The sequence below is a fragment of the Pimephales promelas genome, chromosome 9, assembly GCF_988280905.1.
Source record: "Pimephales promelas chromosome 9, fPimPro1.hap1.1, whole genome shotgun sequence".
Lineage (NCBI taxonomy): Eukaryota > Metazoa > Chordata > Actinopteri > Cypriniformes > Leuciscidae > Pimephales > Pimephales promelas.
Genome location: NC_142777.1, coordinates 29288657 through 29310552, shown reverse-complemented (window position 1 = coordinate 29310552; position 21896 = coordinate 29288657). Strand labels below are relative to the sequence as shown.

At 36.6% G+C, this 21896-nt stretch overlaps 2 protein-coding genes and 1 long non-coding RNA gene across 7 annotated transcripts in view; 1 reads left to right on the top strand and 2 right to left on the bottom strand.

Moving 5' to 3' along the window:
• The window catches only part of atp8a1 (ATPase phospholipid transporting 8A1), a 157538-nt gene extending 152081 nt beyond the window's left edge, over nt 1-5457 (bottom strand). For 4 of the 5 annotated variants that reach the window (XM_089134960.1, XM_089134961.1, XM_089134959.1 and 1 more), the window contains exon 1: nt 3109-3202. In XM_089134960.1, the coding sequence (XP_088991086.1) occupies nt 3109-3163 (55 nt within the window). In that variant the 5' untranslated portion in view covers nt 3164-3202. Of the gene's footprint in view, nt 1-3108; nt 3203-5132 lie in introns of those variants that run through there. The other variant, XM_089134958.1, reaches the window with a different exon arrangement.
• Nucleotides 5458-14407: 8950 nt separating this feature from the next.
• LOC120460693 (uncharacterized) lies at nt 14408-16089 on the bottom strand. Its single transcript, XR_005617996.2, has 2 exons — nt 15880-16089; nt 14408-15038 (listed from the first exon to the last, which is right to left on the bottom strand). It is a non-coding gene; the product is annotated as an uncharacterized LOC120460693 (long non-coding RNA).
• On the top strand, nt 14787-20878 carry grxcr1a (glutaredoxin and cysteine rich domain containing 1 a). The gene is made up of 4 exons (XM_039648607.2): nt 14787-15179; nt 18373-18612; nt 18699-18764; nt 20297-20878. The coding sequence occupies exons 1-4, from the start codon at nt 14787-14789 to the stop codon at nt 20474-20476; spliced, it is 879 nt and encodes a 292-aa protein (XP_039504541.2). The 3' UTR covers nt 20477-20878.
• The last annotated feature ends 1018 nt before the right edge of the window (nt 20879-21896 follow it).

Genomic DNA, 21896 nt, shown 5'->3' with positions numbered 1-21896 from the left:
CTTCAAGAATGGAATAAGTTAGTCAATGTCTATATTATTTACAGAAAGACTAACTACATGGCTTGAACATCTCAAAATTGCAAACATTTTAACTGCTGAGAACAGAAAAGCAGGATTTTCTAATTAAAGCTAATGGCAAAATCACGGTAGGCAGAATGGTTTAGTGCATAGGTTTACTTGTGACTTCAACTTCTCCATAACGTCACAGTTTATCACACAGAAGAACAAAAACATCTGTGTGGCTGGCTAACAAAAACGTAACACTGCATTCTCCATAATGATTTGCATGGCCATTAAGTCATAGAGAGGACAAACCAATAAAGTCGTCATCACAGTACGTGGCTATTTCAAATATGGTTACATACACTGCTTTCATTACTGGGAGTGTAAATTGTCAAATACAATGTGGCTATTTCAGGCCTCTTGAACGAGGGATCATTAGATGTACTGACAGATCTGAAACATCCATCTTCAAATGTGTCAGGGTAAAAATAGCAAACCAGCCGCATTGTGAAACACGCTCAGTCTGCTGGACACAGACGATGTGACTGTCTGACACCAACTCTATAGCCATTATCTGCACAAATGATGAACACAGCCTAAAAAGGCCAATAATGATCTGAACGATCCCATTAGGGCTGGAACAAACCATTATTTTGAAATCGATTCATCTATCAATAATTTTTTTTTCCTGATTAAATAATCTAAAAATAAAAAAAAATAAAAATCCTCCCCAGTTATTCAATTTTTTTTTTTGTTCTGAATAGATTATTAATCCTGTTAATTTACAGACAGTAAATAAGAAGAACCAACAATTTTTACAATAAATAATAACCATAACCTAGATGTATGAGCGTTACCTAATATTATTTATCATAAAAAGCTTATGTCTAGGCCTAATGAGCAAAGTTGTTTACTATGGCTGCGAGATTTACAGCATCCACTGCTTACAAGTGTGGATCCTGAAATGTTTTGATCAGTCATTAGATTAAAGTATAGTACTGCTTGAATATGATCATTCAAATCACAACCACATTCTAACTAACCATAGCAATATCAAACATGTCCATAAAATTGTGACGTTTTATCACAATTGAAACGACCCATTAGATATTTTAAATAACCACCAACAGTGTATTTAAGACTGTTAATGCTTTGTAAATGTCTGCAGAGAGTACGTTTGAGCCGTGTGCCTCACAGCCACAGGAGCTCATGAAACGCAGAATGAACGCAGCCGTATTAAGCACAAAATATGGGACTGAAAACCGTATTCTAGAACTGTGTAAAATTTGACTGTACTAGTCCAAATATCGACATAATAAGCATATCGACTAATTGATGTAATCGATAATGTTGACGCACCATTCCAGCCCTAAATCCCAGGTGCTTTAACAATACAAACAAGTTGAGTGTGTGAGAAAGAGTTGTTAAATAACATTACTGTGAGATACAGATAGAGATACAATTAGAAGTTTAGACAGCAGATTTAAAGAGCAACATGCAGGTTGAATTTATTTCTGAATTAATATTTTTAATTGTCTGCAGAGGTCTTTTAAAAACACATAAGTAGAAATTACTAATGAAATCTAATTTGATGTAGAGATTTTGATGAAAATGTGCAAGGTTCTGGAATACGCCTTTCCCTCTAGCAAGCAACGCGTCATACGACGTAGGCCGAGGCAAACAAAAGAGTAGTTAGAGCAGAAGTGAGAGACAGACAGTTTTAAAGAAGCCATAATCATAAATTATTGTGTTTGTGCTAGTTACACGAATTTCAGCCTGTCAGGCGGGCTATCCTTTTGTTCAATCGATGGAAGATGATGGGAACTATTTTGACAGCGGTAATCATTACCGTAACTCCACCTTTAAAAAGCCTGTCTTGTCTAACTCGAGGAAAAAAGTTGCAGCTGCATTGCAGATACTGGCTGGGCTCTGGGCTGGACCATAAAATAAGTTTTTATGGACATGAATTTGATCAGACTATTAAAAAAAAGCCCCAGCAGGTCTGCCATCGGTGTGGGCTTCTCTCTGTGATCTTTGCCTACAATCCGATAATCGCGCCACCTCCGCTTACCGACCGCAACAGATAAGGCTGCTTTGGCAAACGCCCCAGCCAGGTCCGACAAGAGCTCTGACATACCCAAAGCAAAGAGACACATGGAGGCTGAGGAGGAGGTGGTGAAGGTGGAGTGGGAGGGAGGGTGAAACAGGGTATGAGCGGATTGGTCCGATGTTCTGCCAAGGTCCCGCCCTGCCCTGCCACGAGCCAGCCTGATGCACTGCAGTGATTACAAAAAGACAACGACGACATGCACACATTGTGCCGCACAGCAAGGTCTGTGGAGAAAGCGAAACCAGAGCAAGCAGCAATAAGAAATGCAGTTCAAAACTGGTCTCTTGCTTTCATTCAAACTGGTATGGCGTAGGTCACAGGCCTGACGGACATGCAGGCTTATTGATCGCTCAGTGCTGGGAAATGCTTGCACTGACGAACAGGATACTTTTCAAACACGGTAAATGTGGCAGCAGGAGACATGACGTTCTCTAAAACCAAGGTTAAAACCAGCCAGCCGCTTTTTAAACTGAAAAATGATGAGAGCTGGTTACGGTCTTCCAGATTGCATTTTCACCAGCACTTGTGAAAAGAGTGAAATCAGCCATAGCCTGCTAAATTATTAAAGTAAAGTGTATGGACTCTCTTCCAACTGTAGTGATCACACACATCTATGACAAATCCAGCATAACAGGATGCATTGGAGAAATACTCTTTCCCAACCTAATTTTCCCCAAGTATGAGCAAGTCAGTGGCACAAGGAAGTGAAATTGTTCAAATACGCTGACATTCCAATCAGTAAACATTATTTCTAGTCAGCCCGTTGACTGCAAATCAAACTCTGATACAAGCGAGCAATCTGGTTGTTGACAAGGGAGGTCACTGGAAGCATGATATTTTATCCAGGATGCAGACAAACAAGCACGAGAGACTGAGTCAAGTCTGTCAATATACATCAGGCAAAGAACATCGCCCGGCTTACACACACCTTTTCACATCTCTATTCTTCAAAAACAAATTAAACAAATACATGAGAGAAAAAGTCTCCGTCATACCCAAATACTGCAGGTGAAGCACTTCGGAGCGAGCAACTTGCTGATGCCGATTCATATTCCGTTCACTTCAGTCTTTCCCTTTCGAAGTGCGAGACTGCTGTCCTGCCTTGCAAGACTGTGACTAAAACACGAGCCAATAGGATTTGAGCGCGAGCTGTTATGGAGCATTTCATTGGATAGACAGTAGACCTACTGAATAAACACTCCTCATCAATAGACCAATTTTGAGTTGACGGTGACCTTTTTTTGTGGGCGGAGCTTAGGTGGAGGCAGCATGATACCTATTGCGGCTTCCCTAACGTTAGTTTGAAAGTTTTGTTAGCTTGTTTTTTACAATGACTGGAGAAAATCCGATTATATCTTAATGTGCAAGGTCACACACTCATTTGTAGAAGTTAATTGTAACGGACAGAACCAGATTGGCAAACCCATGTGGTAATTGGAAGACTTGTGTGGTACGATCCACAGTTCTGCCTATAGCCAGCGCCAAGACGACGACAATGTAAGGTAATTCCAGATACAGCATTAATTTTTCATTGATTCTTGCACCCAACAACACAAAAAGACGACATTTATTAATAATAATAATAATTTAAGCTCCTTATTATGTAGCCGAATCACATTCATGAATTAACATTAAATACAAGGCACAGGCTATTTTATTGTAGTTGTCTTTTTATATAGTTATATTAGAATGGCTGTACAATTTTACTCAAATTATTATAAAGGTTGCACGTGAACGAATCGGTTGAGTGAATAATTCACATAAAAAACATCACTTGACTCCACCAACTGGCGTAATGTAACTTGCCGAAACATGAGATTCAAAAGAATCAAAATCACTGAGATGCATCCTTTAAGGTTTCAAAACTCAGGAACTAAAAGCCAAAATCCCCCACTACCTGTAGGTATTTTTTAAAGACATGTGATATTGACATTTGGGCCCGGTTTCACAGACAGGGCTAAAATTAAGCCAGGATTAGGCCTTTGTTCAATTAGGGCATTTAAATTTTATAATACCAGATAGACGTCAGCAGCGTCTTGCGTCATCAGCGTCAATGCGGACTCGCGAATGCGGCTCGACAACAGAACCGTAAGAGAATACGATGCTGAATAAAGTCATAGTTTTTGTTATTTTTCGAACAAAATGTATTTTCGATGCTTCAAAAAATACTAACTAACCCACTGATGTCATTGTCACATGGTCTACTTTTCAATGGAGGGACAGAAAACTCTCGGACTAAATCTAAAATATCTTAAACTGTGTTCCGAAGATGAACGGGCTTTTAAACGAAATGAGAGTGAGTCATTAATGACACAATTTTTGTTTTTGGGTGAACTAACCCTTTACGATATGTCAGTGCAAGTTGCTTTCAGTTAAAATAGTTCAAACATTCATTTTAGTCTTGAACTAGGCTTACTGTAGGCCTTGTCTGTGAAACTGGGGGTTGATGTTGTGAACATATGGACTAGGAGAGCATCATCTTCATTGGAGAATTAATATGCAAAGTAGGACCAGGAAGAAAATGGTAACAAACAGATAGTAAGAAAACAGCTACAAACAACTAATCTGACATTACACACCGTTAAGTTAAAACTTTATGACAAACTAAAACACAAATATAATATAAATAAGGTTAGACTACATAATAATTACACACACACACACACACTCCTGAACTGCCTGTACATTACCTATTACTTCACCCTACAGAATGTCAACAAAAACGCTTATGGATGTAGATAAATAATAAAAGCTGATCACAGTTTATTATATTAACCATATGGGTAAATGTCGCAAGCGATCCTTTATGCATCTCACATTCACAAAATGCTGCCACTGCCTTTGAAAGCAATTGTGAAAGAACTTATTTGTAACCTAGAATCACGCAATGAATCCCTAAGCAATCTTCAGTAAGTGTTCTCGCAACAGTTGTCGAGCACGAGAAAGATTGTACACATGTCAAGAAACTCAAGATGACAGATACAGATTGACACAGATCGGCGAATTAAACGTGTTTTACCTTCAGCACGGGAACGGAGATCCGACATAGTTCTCTGAACTGGCGGCATTGGTCCACCTGTCAACTAACGTTAAACGCTTAAAACTCCCAGTTGCGTTTCTCTCTTCACCCGTCTAGGGATTTTAAGCGCCGGTGACAGTAACCAAAGTAGCTTTCCCCCACTCCCGTGACCGGTAACCATTTATTTAGGGTTAGAATTCATGTTGTTGTTGATGAACCGCGGCAGTTCCGCACTCGATAACACGCTCCAGCATCAGCGCGCGGAGCTGAAAGCGAAATCTCTCCAGCACGAACAGGAATCGATACGCTTGAAACACTGAATGTGAGCGAGCTCTGCCGATTCACAAATTGGACCGTGCCAACTAAGAGCGCAGAGGGGGGGTCGACTCGAAATAACGCGTGAAAGCTAGTCGTTCTCACTCTGAAAACCATCAATATCTTAAATAAGTTATATTTCCTATATAACAAATGCAAGCATGTTTTGATATATATACAAAATGCGAGTTTTACCATGCTAAATAAAAACTGATCGAAAATACTGTCCCCTAATATGATCTCAGTGTGGAAAGGTCTTCAGGAGATTCCCTGCTGCAGTTACTCTCATTGTTTCGAAGGGGGATTGCAGAGACAATGACAGCCCACTATTTCTTTATTTTAGGCCCTGAAGCAATCACGACTCTGCAATTGCCTCCCATATTACCCTTCAGCCGGAAAACATGATGGGTTTGCTGCTGAATTCTGAGGATTTGCTCTCAACAAGCCACATGTTGCAGAATTCTCCATTCCTGTTCCTTAGGCCCACTGGTTTTGATAGCATTGCTGTTGTTATAATTAAATGAATACAGTTAAATTAATAAATAAAGAACACCACTCAAATGGTTACAATTTTTATAAACACATTTTCTGCCTTTATCACTCCCTAAATATCCGAATAAGGCATCCACATCCATTGAGTATTATCTCAATTTTCTTTTATTGCAGACACTATTGTATTGATAATACAAGATCTATGATATTTCAACCCACAAATAATAACATTTCTTGCCCCTATTGCAAAAGGTTTTTGGGCTTTCTATCAAGCATCCACCCGCCTGCATTGATTTGGGTCTATTGCTCCTGAGGTTGCCTAGCAACAGAGACAAGATGCCTGCCTCTTTGATTATGTTTGCTGTGGTTTTATCTTTGAGCACATATCAGTCTAAATAATGACTTCTCTCAATAGACACACAGACACGCGCTCCCTCATTCACAGACAGATATAAATAGATCAGTCTTCTTCTTTTTCAAAAATGATCAGAGGAACATTTGGGGGAATAAAGCTGCATAAACGGTGCATTTAGAATATGAAAATTGCATTGACACTGTACATACCATATTCTTATATAAATAAACTAAAAAAAACTATGCTGTAAAAAAAATATTGTTGGTTTAACTTAAAAAATGAAGTAACCTGGTTGCCTTAAAATTTTGAGTTAATTGAACTGGAAAAATTGAGTTAATACAATGAAGGAGATTGATTTAAGCATCAGAAACTCAAACTATTATGTTATCTGAACTACATCAATTATTTAAGTTGATTTGACAAAAGAAAAAAAATGTTGTGATTATCTATCTATCTATCTATCTATCTATCTATCTATCTATCTATCTATCTATCTATCTATCTATCTATCTATCTATCTATCTATCTATCTATCTATCTATCTATCTATCCATCCATCCATCCATCCATCCATCCATCCATCCATCCATCCATCCATCCATCCATCCATCCATCCATCCATCCATCCATCCATCCATCCATCCATCCATCCATCCATCTATCTATCTATCTATCAGATGTAAATTAAGTAAAGGGAAAAACACTACCCACAAAAGCAGTTCAACACATTAAATCCTCATAACTCATTCATATTACATGCACTAAAGTTCAAGCCACACAGTGACATCTTATTCTCCAGTAAACAGGGCCTGGAATCATTTGTGCTCAAAGCATGTGGTCAGAGGCCATCTCTGTGATAAATGAGCCCATGAGCCATCCAAATACTCTATTCCTGTCAGACCACACAACATCTGCACTCACTGGAGGCTATGAGTGTCATCTACACTTATTGACAGTCTCTCACTGCATGTTCTTGGGACCATTCAATATTCAAAGGAATGCTCATGTATGTATTTTAGGGCTGTGCAAAAGTTAATTGCGATTAATCGCATCCAAAATAAAAGTCTGTGTTTACATAATATATTTGTGTGTGCTGTATATAATTATTTTGTATATATAAATACCTATGCATGCATGTATATATTTAAGAATTATTTGCGCTTAAATTCTGTATTTATAAATACATAATCTATATTATATAAATTTAAATATTTTATATATGAATAACACATTTTCTTAAATATATACATGCATGTGTGTTTATTTATATATACAAAATTATTATATACAGCACACACAAATATATAATGTAAACACAGACTTTTTTTTTGGATGCGATTAATCGCAATTAATTTTTGCACAGCCCTAATGTATTTATGAATAACATGTTGATTCTTTTGGGTTGATTCGTTGAATGTCTGAATTGAGAAAGAGATTATACTTTTAGTTTTAAACGGCATCAGTATATGAGTTTGAGATGGACTGGACTAGAATAGGACTCATGAAAGTACCAAGAGCAATGCTTGTCACTCAATCAACAGTCGGTGGCACCATCTGTCCTGAACAGCGCTGGCAACCTATCAGCTGATTCAATAAGAAAGGCCCCTTGGAATTGATGGATCTTCTAACAATAGCTGAGGATTCTGAGACATTAAAGCCTGGGTGAAAAGACAGCATGCACAACAGATATTGATCGAGGAATCGAATTAGAATTAAAAACATGCATATTTATTTTTACTCATATAAGGCTATAATGCATGGTGTGGCGTGCTGCGCGATTGGGTATTTTATGTTATCTGGAAAAGACTGGATCAAATAGCAAATAAATACATTTGAATTAATAAAGGTACCTTTATTAAATGGCTTATGTTGTGCTGGTCAGTATACAGCTGTATCTAGGTGCATATTTGTGAACCACGTGCGAGTGCTCTTGTAAAAATTGGTTGCAATCTGAAACATCATCGATACAGGCCGCTATACTACATATAGTACCTTTAAAGCCTGGAACACACCACACCAAGTCGACACAGATGAACTAGCGCCAATGAAAAAATTACATCAAGTTCTTGACACATTTTCACATTTGATACGGTAAGTATAACTTGAAACAGGGCATAGCTATTAAATTCCTTTATAGGAGAGATCTTTGGGCCTTTCGATTTTTTTTTTTACTTTACAGACTCAAAATGCATTTTAAAGGCTGATTTAAAATGAGCAAAGTTAGGTTTTGAGTTACTCTATTTAGTTTGATGAATATGAAATTTTCCTAATAATAGAAACATATCGATAACATACATTTTAACTAACAAATTTTAAAAGTCAATGAAGGCAGATGACAAATGAAGAGTTCAGATGCAAAAGCCTCTAAGCGCCATTTGAAATTTTCTTCTTTAATGATGATTTTTATCAAACTTGTATATTTAAGTTCAGTAATTTCACTTAAATGGCAATGATAATTACCTATTAATTGTTATTTAAGTGAAATTACTGAACTTAAATATACAAGTTTGATAAAAATCATCATTAAAGAAGAAAATTTCAAATGGCATTTAGAGGCTTTTGCATCTGAACTCTTCAAATTTAAGACAAGGTTGCAGTTCATTTTAACACCAAATCGATACATCTCATACCGAAACAAAAGATTGAAGATCAGTGACTTTCAAAAAATAAGTGCACTAAAGACTCTTTCACAATATCCCGATGAAAACGCTAATGTGTCTTTCATATATTCTGTGAGTAATTTTAAAAGACACTTCTTTGGTTTTATTTGATACACAATACCGACTTAGAACTGAGATCTGCTCAATTGGTTACTGCATTTATCCTTATTTAAATCAAGTTGATCTAAAAACAAATGTTTGGAGACTTTGCAGTGTTAATCCTATAATTTTTGAATAGAGATAATATTTTGGCAGAAACAGACTTCATGACAATGCCATATTCTTTAACAGAAATATGGCACTTAAGTTTCAGACAGTAATACTCAGGACAGTTTGTCCATCAGAATTCAACAACTGACTAACTAATAGTATATCAGACTGAAACCAATGTCTTAAAAGTAATGTATTTCTTCGGTGTGTAATATACCTATATAGGAGAGAAGTTTAAAAGCAATGTCAAAAAAACTTGCTTGTGAAAATTAGATAAAGAAAGAGGTGTTTTTTATATTAAAACTGCATCTAAGGAAAACAAATGTATACCACCAAGTTGATTAATTAAATGGTTAAGGAAAATATTCCACATAGAGCAATTATTTTTTTAAGCCAAGTTATTTTAAAAGTGCATAATATATTTTTGAGTATTTTTAAAAATCAAATAACAACATGTCAACTTCTTTGGTAAATGTCTTGGGTACAAATAGAGCTATACACAGATCTTGACAAACCTTCAGATTTAGACAATAAGACGTGACCATAAATGGATAAATCTCTCTGCAACCAAGAGTCAACCTTTCTTTTTGTACTGCTGATAATCGGATTAAAGTTAAGCGGAGCAGAAAAAGAAACGGTGAGATTGGGCAGTCTTGTCTGATGCCCCTAGAAAGAAAAAAAAAAACCTACCTGAATCCCATTAACCATTAACCATACTCCCATTAACCATTTTAACAGAGCTTTTACATTCGGTGTACATGGTTGTAATTTTAAGTATATATTTTAATGTTAAGTATAATTTAAAGTATATTCTAATATTGCAAACATGAATTTGTGTTCTACTGTATCAAACGCTTTATTATAATCAACAAATGAAGAGTTCAGATGCAAAAGCCTCTAAATGCCATTTGAAATTTTCTTCTTTAATGATGATTTTTATCAAACTTGTATATTTAAGTTCAGTAATTTCACTTAAATGACAATTTATAGGTAATCTTCATTGCCATTTAAGTGAAATTACTGAACTTAAATACACAAGCTTGATAAAAATGATCATTCTAGAAGAAAATTTCAAATGGCACTTAGAGGCTTTTGCATCTAAACTCTTCAAATAGTATTAGATTGTCATTATTGAGAAGGTGATTATAATCAATAATAAAAAAAAAAGAATAAGATGAATATTGATCCCTTTCATGAACCCAGACAGAGACTGATCAATTAAGGAGTCCAATCCAAATTTCAGCCTGCACTGTAAAAAATAATTGTGATTTTAACAGTAGTGCAAAAGTGTTAATTCATTGTTAAACTGTAACTGTTAATTAGGAAAAATACTGAGTGCAACCTGAATGAGGAAACATTCTAGGCCGTGACGCATTTCCCATTAGCACCAATAGTCTCTATGATCAACTCGGCTCCCACATGTTTTTAATAAATCCAGCCCCTGACCTATCGAGTTAAGAATAAGTAGAGTAGGCTAAGTGTAGCAATTCACTAATCAGTAAGTTCAGACTCTGCCCCCTGCTGGTGTTGGACTTGTTGTGAAAGATTGAACCCTCACATTTTGAATTGCCTGAGAGCACCTTTTCAATTATTAAACCATATTAAGGCCTACAACTTATTTATCAGTCATACAATTCAACAATCCTCTTATAAAATCCTGAGCGACTCTGAAGTTCGTTTATTTTGTTTATTAAACCATATGTACAAATCACATCAAATGCTCCACTGAATTGGATTTAAGGCTAAATAAGTAGACAACATGGATTTATATTAATCTGCATTGTTCATAAAAATGATGAGCTGGTTGGGTCAATCATCTCTGTGACGCATGGACATGACTTAATCATGCTTGGTCCAATGGTGACGACAGGTGTTGAAAACAGGATTTTAATAAACAAAATAAAATTTGATAATGCATCCTTTAAAACTATGTGTGTCTATATATATATATATATATATATATATATATATATATATATATATATATATATATATATATATATATATATACAAAACATTCAATCCTTTCCCTATTGAAGAATTCCCCAAACAAGAGACCTTCCTTTCTTTGGATTTCTTCAAGTATGCATTCTTTTGTCAATGTCCTGATCTTGAAGTTTCAATCTTCAATCCGATCAAACAATCATACTTCAAACCCAACTGCTAACCATAACCAGCCTGACTGGATGGTTAGCAATGTTTGCCATATCAACAAGGATGTTGATTCAGGAACATTAATAATAGACATGGTGAGGCTTGAGCACTAATCACTGACACTGACACTGACAAACTCTGACATAACATATCATTTTGTGAGAGATCAGTGAGTGAAAGATGCCTGGGAACATACAAAACTGACACTGACTTCAGAGAAAACTCTGAGCTGGAGCATAATGAGGGATGGATTTAAATGTTCATGGGCAGACCTACTGTACTTTAGATGAGCTCACCAGATCATGGTTCACCATATAGTCTTGAGGAAATCGTAAAAGCCCATGAATAAAATGTATTCCTCTATCTGAGTATATTGGCATATGGCTGGAAACGGATGATATATTGAACTTCAAAATGAAATGCAGCCCAATATATTCATCAGTCACAAGCAAGTTACTGCATGAATATACAGGTGTAACGGAGGCCAGCTAGTAGTTGCTGCGCGAGTAAACCTCACTCCCCGATCTCAATAGGCGCTCTAGCGACAGACGCTAGAGGCTGCAGTCTTTAGCCTCCTTGTTAGCGCGCCTGACTCTCATGCCGGAGACCCGGGTTCGAGGCCCGCTTGGAGCGGGGCGAGTAGGACCCGGGTGTGAGGGGTTACATTGGTGCCGTGACCCGGATGAGAGTGAGGTTTAGGGGGGTGAGTGTAACGGAGGCCAGCTAGTAGTTGCTGCGCGAGTAAACCTCACTCCCCGATCTCAATAGGCGCTCTAGCGACAGACGCTAGAGGCTGCAGTCTTTAGCCTCCTTGTTAGCGCGCCTGACTCTCATGCCGGAGACCCGGGTTCGAGGCCCGCTTGGAGCGGGGCGAGTAGGACCCGGGTGTGAGGGGTTACACAGGCACTGGTTCATTTGCGACTTCTAAATGAGACTTTCTTTTAAACTGTCATGCTACTGTTTGAAATGCAATGCATATCTCATCTGACTGTGTTTAACTCAGATAACTCCTTTAGGGAGTGGCTGATAGACTTCGTAAGAACCGACAGATGAAGCATGATAAATGAGAGGGCACAAAGAGGCCACTGCAAGAGGTTTGTCTGTCATTTGCAATTATAGTTTCTTGAAGCCATTACTTCATAAAATAACTTATTTGTAATCTTATATGATGCTCAAGTAAGAATGTGAAATTTAAAAGGTGTTACATAAATAATCTGCCCTTAAAATAATCAGATACATGTCAATGCTCCTTTCCTGTGTTGATGTATTTCTTGTTGAAACACATTCAACTCTGTAAAAAATATTCCTGTAAAAAAACAGTAAACCGCTCCCAGCTGTGGTTGCCAGCATCATACCGTAAAAATACGGTGTGTTACTGTTTTTGAAATTAACAGCAAACACCGTATTGTCAGCTAGAGTTTAAAACTTTAATTTAACAGCTATATGTTCTCTAACACAAAATCAGCAACACACCGTATTTTAATGGTATGATGCTGGCAACCACAGCTGCCAGTAGTTTACTGTTTTTTTTACAGGATTATTTTTTACAGTGAACATATTCAGTCTTTGAGCCAATTGTGCTACATTACAGTCACAAACTATGATTTCCTACACTTGCTTGTCAGTCGGTTGCCTACATTAAAACACTACCGTTCAAAAGTTTGGTGTCATTGCAAATTTGACAATAAAGACATTTATATTGTAACAAAAGATTTATGTTTCAAATAAATACTGTTCTTTTCAACTATTCATCAAAGAATCAAGAAAATTGTATCGATATTTCAGAACATTACAGCTGATTTGACTCTACGTTTGATCAAATACAACATTAACATAAAAATCTTACTGGTCCCAAGCTTGAAAATTCATTCAATTCATTCAATTTAAAATTGTCCATTTACACAAATATGACTTTCTAAAGTAATAGATGAAAACAAGCCACAAACCTTTAACATCAATGATTTGAAAAAGAATCTTTGCTATATGTGACATTTTTATTTCTTTAAAACATGCTCACTTAAAAGGCCTTTTGTCTAGTACAGAAAATGTATCACATTTTCATCACAAGTCATTTTTCATCACTCTTGTCACTGTGCACAAGGTGTGAGTCGGCCTAGCGCTCTGGCACACACAATATGGCTCGGCCCACTTCTGCAGTGCTGTAGTACTCACACAACAGCCGAAATGCTTCCTGCAGCCCCCACTGGAGGGCGGATGGGTGCAAAAATGCCAGCCAATGACAGCTGAGCTCCATTTCACCTCATGCTCAAGCACAGCAGGTGTTTGCATGCAGACCGAGCGCAATCTTCTAAGTGGCATGAAACTGCAGTGCATTAAGAAGCTCTGAGCTCCATTGGGAACCACAGTAGATAATTGAAAAGAAAAAAGTCTCTCCATCTTCCTGACAAGCAATCATAAAAGATTTAGAACGTCTAACTGGTGAAAATTTCCAAACCAAATCAATGCACCTCTCAATTTATATATATGCACTTGCTGTCTCAACTAACAAACATAAAACAATTTTTAAAGAGGAATGTTCAACCAAAAACATTCAACCATGAATCTTCTGTCATCAAGTCAAATATGATTCTTTGGTTACATTTTAGTTTAGGGTCCAATTCTAACTATTAAGATGGCTTATTAGCATGCATATTGCTAGGATATTGTCTACTTATTAGTACTTATAAATCTCACACTGTATCAATGACTTCTGCATGACCTTATTCTATATATCCCTTAATCCTACCCAAAACCTAAATGTAACAACTATTGCTGGGTTGTTTTAACCAAACTTTGGGTCAAATATGGACAAACACAGCCATTGGGTTAAATTTTTTAACTGCATTTTGTTTGGGTTTGTCCATATTTGACCCAAAGTTGGGTTAAAATGACCCAGCATTTTTAGAGTGTACTAACTACAGTATTAATAAGCAGTTTTTGAGAGTTTATTGAGGCAAAAGTTGCAGTTAATAGTAATTTAATAGTGAGAACTGGACCCTATCTAAAGTGGGACCGATTCTTTCTACTGTAGAATTTTTTTTTTTGAAGATGTTTTGGACTTACCTGTTAAAAACGACATGAGTGTGAGCAAATGAAAGATTTTTTTCTTTACACCTAAAGGTCACAAAGACAGGCACACGTTTGACATGACATAGACATGAGTCAAGGCTATTCATTGTCAAAAAGAGACAAATCTATGGCGTGATAAATTATTTAAAAAGACTATCAGTTTCTTCATGGTCGGTTTTCTCAGTAACCATGGCAAGGCCACATGCATTATTAACATGTACAGGAACACGGGTGGTGAGGCTGACGGTAACGCACAGATCTGCCTCTTTCCAGATCTGCTCGCTGTGCCTGGGCTCCAGGGGACATCATGGAGCAAACCCGGGGCTAATTATATTCATCCACCCATGAATCCGAGGGATTAAAATGCCTTTTTCTTTTTGGACCATGTAAGTCGACGCAATGGAGGAGGCTTTGTTGACACCGGAGGATGGAAAGAGGCAGAAGAGGGTGAGATTCCGGGTGGCCTCGGGGAACAGCGGGCGGGTTTTGAAAGAGATGTTCAAGGATGAAGGGCCATCGGATTCCCTGGATTCAGACTGCACCAGCTGCTCCGAGGCAGACCGGGCCAGCACTCCATCCACCACCGGGGAGGCGAACGGACACTTCTTGGGCTCGGAGCTGGATGACAGCGGAAGTGACCCCGATGACTTGCTGATGTTTGCAGGGGGAAGAGACAAAGTGTTGGGTACCAAACGAGTGAATATCCTCAGTAAAAATGGAACGGTTCGAGGAGTCAAGCACAAAGTCAGTGCTGGCCAAATACGCTTTGATAACTTGGCTAAAAACAATGGGGTAAGTCATAGAGGGACAGCTTTCTCAAGCATCTCTAAAATCTTTAATCCCTGACGGTGGATGTCAATGCACATTAAAAGCTAACATTGCCATTAGCAGACTATCGACAGCTGCTCAAAAGCTTTCAAGAATTTTTTCGTGTGTCCTTAACAGGGTCAGAACCCTTTTCCTGAGCCGCTATTGGTTACAGAGCCTGTTACCTTCTCTCAGGTTTTGGTCAGACAAACAAGCTGTCCCACTAAGCAAGATCACTGTACGATTAAAGATTAATGATGCATTTCTTTAAGTGTTTTGGCTAAGTTAATCATTTTAATGTATTCTCTGGACCAATGCTTTGTTGTTGAGCACTAAAACAGTGCTGTAATTCTATATCATTTTTAACAGGGGGTAAACAGGGATTAAACGGACTTTCATAAATCCAATGAAAACAACATATACCCCCAGTTTCATATACAAGGCATGTTTAGTCCAAGACTAAAATGCATGTTTGAGCTGTTTTAACTGAAATCAATTTGCACAGACAGCTTAAAATATTTCAGTGCTATTGTTTTTCTCAAGATGCAAACCAGTGCTGCTTTTTTTCTGAAGCACGTTTATAAAAGCTACATAAATGTTCTAATTAAAGCACTGGTAAGATAATTTAGTTTCTTTACTTTTAATGAAGAGGATTGTGTGTTTGTGTGTTGAGTCTGCGACTTACTTTCAGTTTTATTTGCGCGGTGGCTTGATGAAGAGATGCTCAGCTGCTCGTTTGCGGCAATGCGTGCTGTCACATGATCAGGCTAAAACACGTCATAAGACCATTTTGCAACATGTAAACAACACTGTCCAGAAACACTTCCTGTTTCAGTTTGTAACTGTTTTCATTATTTCACATGTAAAGAAAACATCTTAAAGATGTTTGTTTAACTTTTTGATGAAGTTTTATATGTTCTGTTAGTTGTATTTTATCACAGGAAGTGCTTCTGGACCAGTGTTTACATCTTGCAAAATGGTCTATAACACACTTTATTTTTGCATTGATTGTTGCGCAGAGCAGATGCAATTAGACTTGTTCAGTTTTATCCGGAATGCATTTCAGACTCCTGAAGTGGTTTGAGCGATCGGATTTTAATCCGTCTCAAATGCGTTTCGGAGAGGATTTAGCCTACACCAAGGCATGTATAAAACTTCACAGAAATGGTCTTAAGAATAGTCTTAAGTGTCAAAACATTCTTAGGAAAAATTCTTGACTTGTCTAAGACAAGGAAACATTTATAAAGCGGGTAAAAGCAACTTTCAGCAAAGTCTAGACTGATTCTTAAAGGGATATACTCCACTTTTATTTTCTTTTTTTTCTTTTTTTTTGGAACTATAGGCTCATTTTACAACTCCCTCAGAGTAACAGTTGAGTTTTACCATTTTCGAATCCATTCATCCGATTTTCTGATATTTTGAAGAATATCAGTAACCAGACAGTTTCTGGTCTCATTAACTATCATCTATGGCAGTATGAATGGATTCAAAAATCAAAAGTAAAACTCAATCGTTTAACTCTGGGGGAGTTGTAAAATGAACCTATTTCCAAAAAAAAGTATTGTCAACCAATGATGTCAACCCAAAATGGCTTCCCCCAACCTGTGAATCATCCAATAATGAGCCTGCAAGGATAAAGTCACAGCAGCATGACAACAATCATTTTATGTATTTTATAAAATCCTTTAGGCTATTTAAGACACTGAATTTACATTTATTTAAAAAAAAATGGATTTGCATTGTGCAAAATTGTTACAAATGAAGTGTTGATGCTACGGAATCCATTTATATTGATATGTCTCCTCATTTATAGTTAGAGCAATGATGCAATGATGTTTTGTTCCTTCTTCATATTTTAATATATATATATATATATATATATATATATATATATTTCCCTAACATTTTAATGGTTTAAGCAAAAAAAATAAAAATTAAAAAAAAAATAAAATAAAAAACAACAACAATGTTTGCACATCACTTTTGGCCATGTTGGTGTGGTTAGTGCCAAAATATTGCTATTTAAACCTCTGGGGCTGTATAAATATATTTTAAGAATATATCAAGACTTAAACTAGTTGCTCCAGAGGCCTGCGACCTCTGACATACAGTATATATAGCAATTGTAAATCGTTTTGGATGGAAGCGCCAGCTAAATGAATAAATGCAAGTTGTAAATGTAAACGTGAGAATATAAAGGGTGATTCAGTGGTTGAGGGCAGCCATTTTGGGTTGACGTCATTGTAGTCCATAGTTTGCAACACTTAACTTTCACCTCAGTCAGCACTTAAGAATCAGTCTGAGACTTCACTGCAAGTTGCTTTTACCTTCTTTATAAAATCTCTTACCCTCTTTAGTCCAACTTTTTACTAGGAATTTTTTGACACTTAAGTCAAAGCTTAAGAGCATTTCTGATACAGGCCCTGGTCATTTCACGTGTAAACAGGCCCTAAGTTTCCTGTCCAAATGCATTGGAGACACTGTATTTTCTTCTCCTGCAACATTGAATCTTTATTTATCAAAGCAGCTAAAGCAAACCACAACCTTTGACTGATATGTGTAAACGATTTATAAGCTGCTATGTCAGATAAGGATGGTAAAAATCAGTGTGACAATATCTTTAATATGCGCTGTAGATCAAAGTGCACTATAAATTAAATTATTTATTGGCACGTCATGCTTTGATTAGCTTGACTTTTGCTCTATGCTTGTAATAGTGTTGTTTTTGTAATTTGAGAATTTTTCCTCAACTAGTAGGCTAAAAGCCGCTAGTAAGATCACGTTAGCCAAACACAACGTTACATAAGACAGCGCAGGTCCATCCTCACTTTAAAATGTGTGAAGGTTGAGTCTATTTTTGTTCTTTGCAAAGGAAAAAAACAGCTTCACTCTTCCAAGAAAGAAAGGTAAATCTCAGGAACAGTGACTCACAAAATCAATAGATGTTCAGCTGTTGCCTCATGTTACCTAAAGCTGCTGAAAATCTTGTACACACAATATAGTTTTGATTTTACTATTCATTTGCAGCTTTAAAGATATTGAACTGATCTATTCTTTTAATTCTGAATGTTTTGTTGCAAATTCCTTTGCTCACTCATTGAATCAATGAGATGTGATGGATAACTTTGAGAGAGAGACTCTTGTCTAACACTAGACTTCTATGTTTTCTTTCTCTCAGCCAGAACTGACTCTCGAGTTCGGGCGAATTGTAATCTACACCACCAGTTTTCGAGTGGTCAGGACTACGTTTGAGCGATGCGAGCTGGTCCGAAAGATCTTTCAGAACCACAGGGTGAAGTTCATAGAGAAGAACATCGCTTTAGACAGTGAATACGGAAAGGAACTGGAGACACGCTGCAAACGAGTGGGTGAACCTCCCTCTCTGCCTGTGGTCTTCATTGATGGACATTACCTAGGGGTCAGCGTTCAAACTATTCATACTGAACATCATTATGCTAATGTTTGAACTCTGGATAATGATTTGCATATGTCTTGCACATCCAGGGTGCAGAGAAAATACTTTCAATGAATGAATTAGGGGAGCTTCAGGATCTCCTCACCAAAATTGAGGTACATATTGATATTTGACACTAAAATATGTTCCAAAAGGGACTTTCTGCAGAGAATAACCATTTTGGGTTAACAGTTCTCAAAAGAACCAAAATAATTAAAGGGTTTTTTTTATTGGCATTTGGTTCCACGAAGAATCTTTTTTAACCTAGATTTTTTTAAAATGTTCCACGCACTAAGAAAAAAAAAAGATTCTTATAAGAACTGTTCACTGAACGTTTCTTTGGGGAACCCAGAATTGGTCTTCTATGGCATCTTTGCAGTAACCCCTATACCTTTATTTTTAAGGGTGTAGTGTGAAATGTCACCATAAGGCACATTTTTTGCATTTAAAACATTCCATGTTAAAGGTTCAACCATAAATTTCAATAAAGAACCATCATTTTTAAGTGTAGTAAAGACCAATAGCCTACATATATGAAGAGTTCAGATGCAAAAGCTTCTAAGTGCCATTTGAAATTTTCTTCTAGAATGATCATTTTTATCAAGCTTGTATATTTAATTTTGCTGATTTCACTTAAATGGCAATGATAATTACCTATTAATTGTTATTTAAGTGAAATTACTGAACTTAAATATACAAGTTTGATAAAAATCATCATTAAAGAAGAAAATTTCAAATGGCATTTAGAGGCTTTTGCATCTGAACTCTTCATATGTTTTTACACAAGACAGAAATTTACCCTAAAAAGTGCTGGGTTATTTCAACCCAAATTTGGGTCTAATATGGACAAACCCAAATGTTGGGTTAAAAAAATTACAGTTGAAAGTGAAAGTTGGGTTCAAATTTTGAATTATGTATATATTTTTATCCATAATTTGATCCAGATTTGGACTAAAACAACCCAGCATTGTTTAAAGTGTTGGTTCTAATTGCACAAGTATAAAGCCAAATCTGGTTTATTGCCATGGTTTATTTTATCAAGGAAAACGGAACCACTTATGAGAGGAAATGTTTATTATTGCTGGTCATTCATTGTCATTCAACTATATCAGTGATTAATATTATTTGCATTACACTTTCTACAAATGTATAGATTTAAATACCTTTCTATATGCTATTCTCAAACAAAGTGTCAATAATGACATACACTTTTTAGTAAAATAAAATAAAAAACATACAGTGCAGAGCAGCCCAAAATACAAGCTTGTACTTGTCTTACTTTTAAGGCTTTCAAATGATTAATCGCGATTAATCACATCCAAAATAAAAGTATATATATATATATATACACACACACACATGCATGTATATTTAAGAAAAAAATATTAGTTATATATATATTTCTTAAATATATACAAGCATGTGTGTGTATTTATATATATATATATATATAATAATTATACACAGTGCACCCACATATATTATGTAAACACAAACTTTTATTTTGGATGCGATTAATCGTTTGACAGCCCTACTTATTTTATAATATATAAATAAAGCATCACTCAGATTGTATCATAAAGAGCATCTGCACACGGGTCCAGCGTGTAATTAAAATTCATTCCCATTTCTCTCTGTCCAATCGTAGAGGGTTCAGCACCCCGACACATGCCAGACGTGTGGGGGATTTGCCTTTGTCCCGTGCCCTATGTGCCATGGCAGCAAAATGTCTGTGTTTCGCAACTGCTTCACAGACTCCTTCAAAGCTCTGAAGTGCACAGCGTGCAACGAGAACGGTCTCCAGCCCTGCTCCAGCTGTTCTCACTGAGGTCCTCTTCAAGTGCCTGCAACCCCTTCCCAACACCATCTCCACTCCCATAAGCCATGTATAAAACAAGAGATGCAGAAAGAACTGCTATTTGTGAATAAAACATTTTGTTTTTTGTTAGAAAACTTAATTTGTGTCTACAGAGTTTTTTTAACCATATTTGCTATTTGAATATTTATTACAGCGAAGGCTTTTTGTCACATGCCAACAGATGTCTGGCAACATTACTCAATCCAACAGCATGGACGCTGTCTGTTGCTGTAAATAAATATAGCAATTAAGTAAATTAACTACTGGTTCAGAGAGGCATATCATCTTTCTGAGTCATGTGATCCCAGCATGAACCAAAATTCAAAGCATTATCAGGTAAACCTCAAAACGAATGATGCTGTTCCCCACTGAGAAGATCAGGAGCAACAAAAAAGACCACATGATAAAAGATATTATTAGTAACGTATTATATATATATATTAATATATATTAGTGTTTTTATTTTCCAGCCAATCAGAGATTTCTAATTACGTACGGTATATTTAATTATTCAAACTTACGCAGGAATCAAATTGCAAGACATCGAAACAGGATGAGCTAATGTCTGTGTACGAATATCACTTTTCAGTTCAATTACAGGGCTGATTAAACATAGCTTCAAATCTATTAATATTTAAAAGAAGTGTAAATCTCAATGATACAAAATAATCACCAATAAATATACTCGAGGTTGGCAGAAATCCTTCATAAACAGCCAGGCTGACATGGAAGTGTGTCTCTGAGCTTTCATAGCCCTGTACAATGCTGCTTGATTCTGGGTTCTACAAGGCAGCATTGTAAAGAGGCTCAAAGCTCAGAGTAAACAATCTGTGCGTGATGTCTACTGAGGGTACATAAAAAACACTGGCTGTCTCTCAAAATCTAGCGAGCAAGAGCAGCATTTTTTGACACCATTTGTATGAGCATCATAAAATGGCTCATAATGTGGATATGATGCCCCTAATGCTGTCTAGGTAGACAGCTCGTTAGGTATTCCAGACACAGCCAGTGACACATTAAGGTTAGCCGAATGACAATACTGAAAGGTAAAATAACAGACACATAGCGTGATGTTTTCATTCATTCTTTCATTATTACTGAATTAAAGGAGGACCTGGCAATCAAGACAAGACCGATAGCGCCCCCTATTGTTGTGTTTTCTACAACAAACATCAATAACAATAGGCATATTCACACGAATATCTATCAAATAGACAGTCGATAAACAATTCAAAAGATACAAGCGTATACAAACGGGATATATATCAGTTAAACTCAAACGGAATATAATATTCAGGTATTTTAAATAGCCTGACATATTCATGATACTGTGAGCAAAACACAAATATATCGTATCTGTTTTACAAATAAAAAGCTAATTTAACATTGG

What these genes read in the sequence shown, in the direction of transcription:
- grxcr1a (XM_039648607.2), top strand. Translation starts at nt 14,787, where the DNA reads ATGGAGGAGGCTTTGTTGACACCGGAGGATGGAAAGAGGCAGAAGAGG. An exon ending in TTGATGGACATTACCTAGGG is followed by an intron (nt 18,613 to 18,698) that starts GTCAGCGTTCAA and finishes TTGCACATCCAG; the next exon opens with GGTGCAGAGAAAATACTTTC. An exon ending in ATCTCCTCACCAAAATTGAG is followed by an intron (nt 18,765 to 20,296) that starts GTACATATTGAT and finishes GTCCAATCGTAG; the next exon opens with AGGGTTCAGCACCCCGACAC.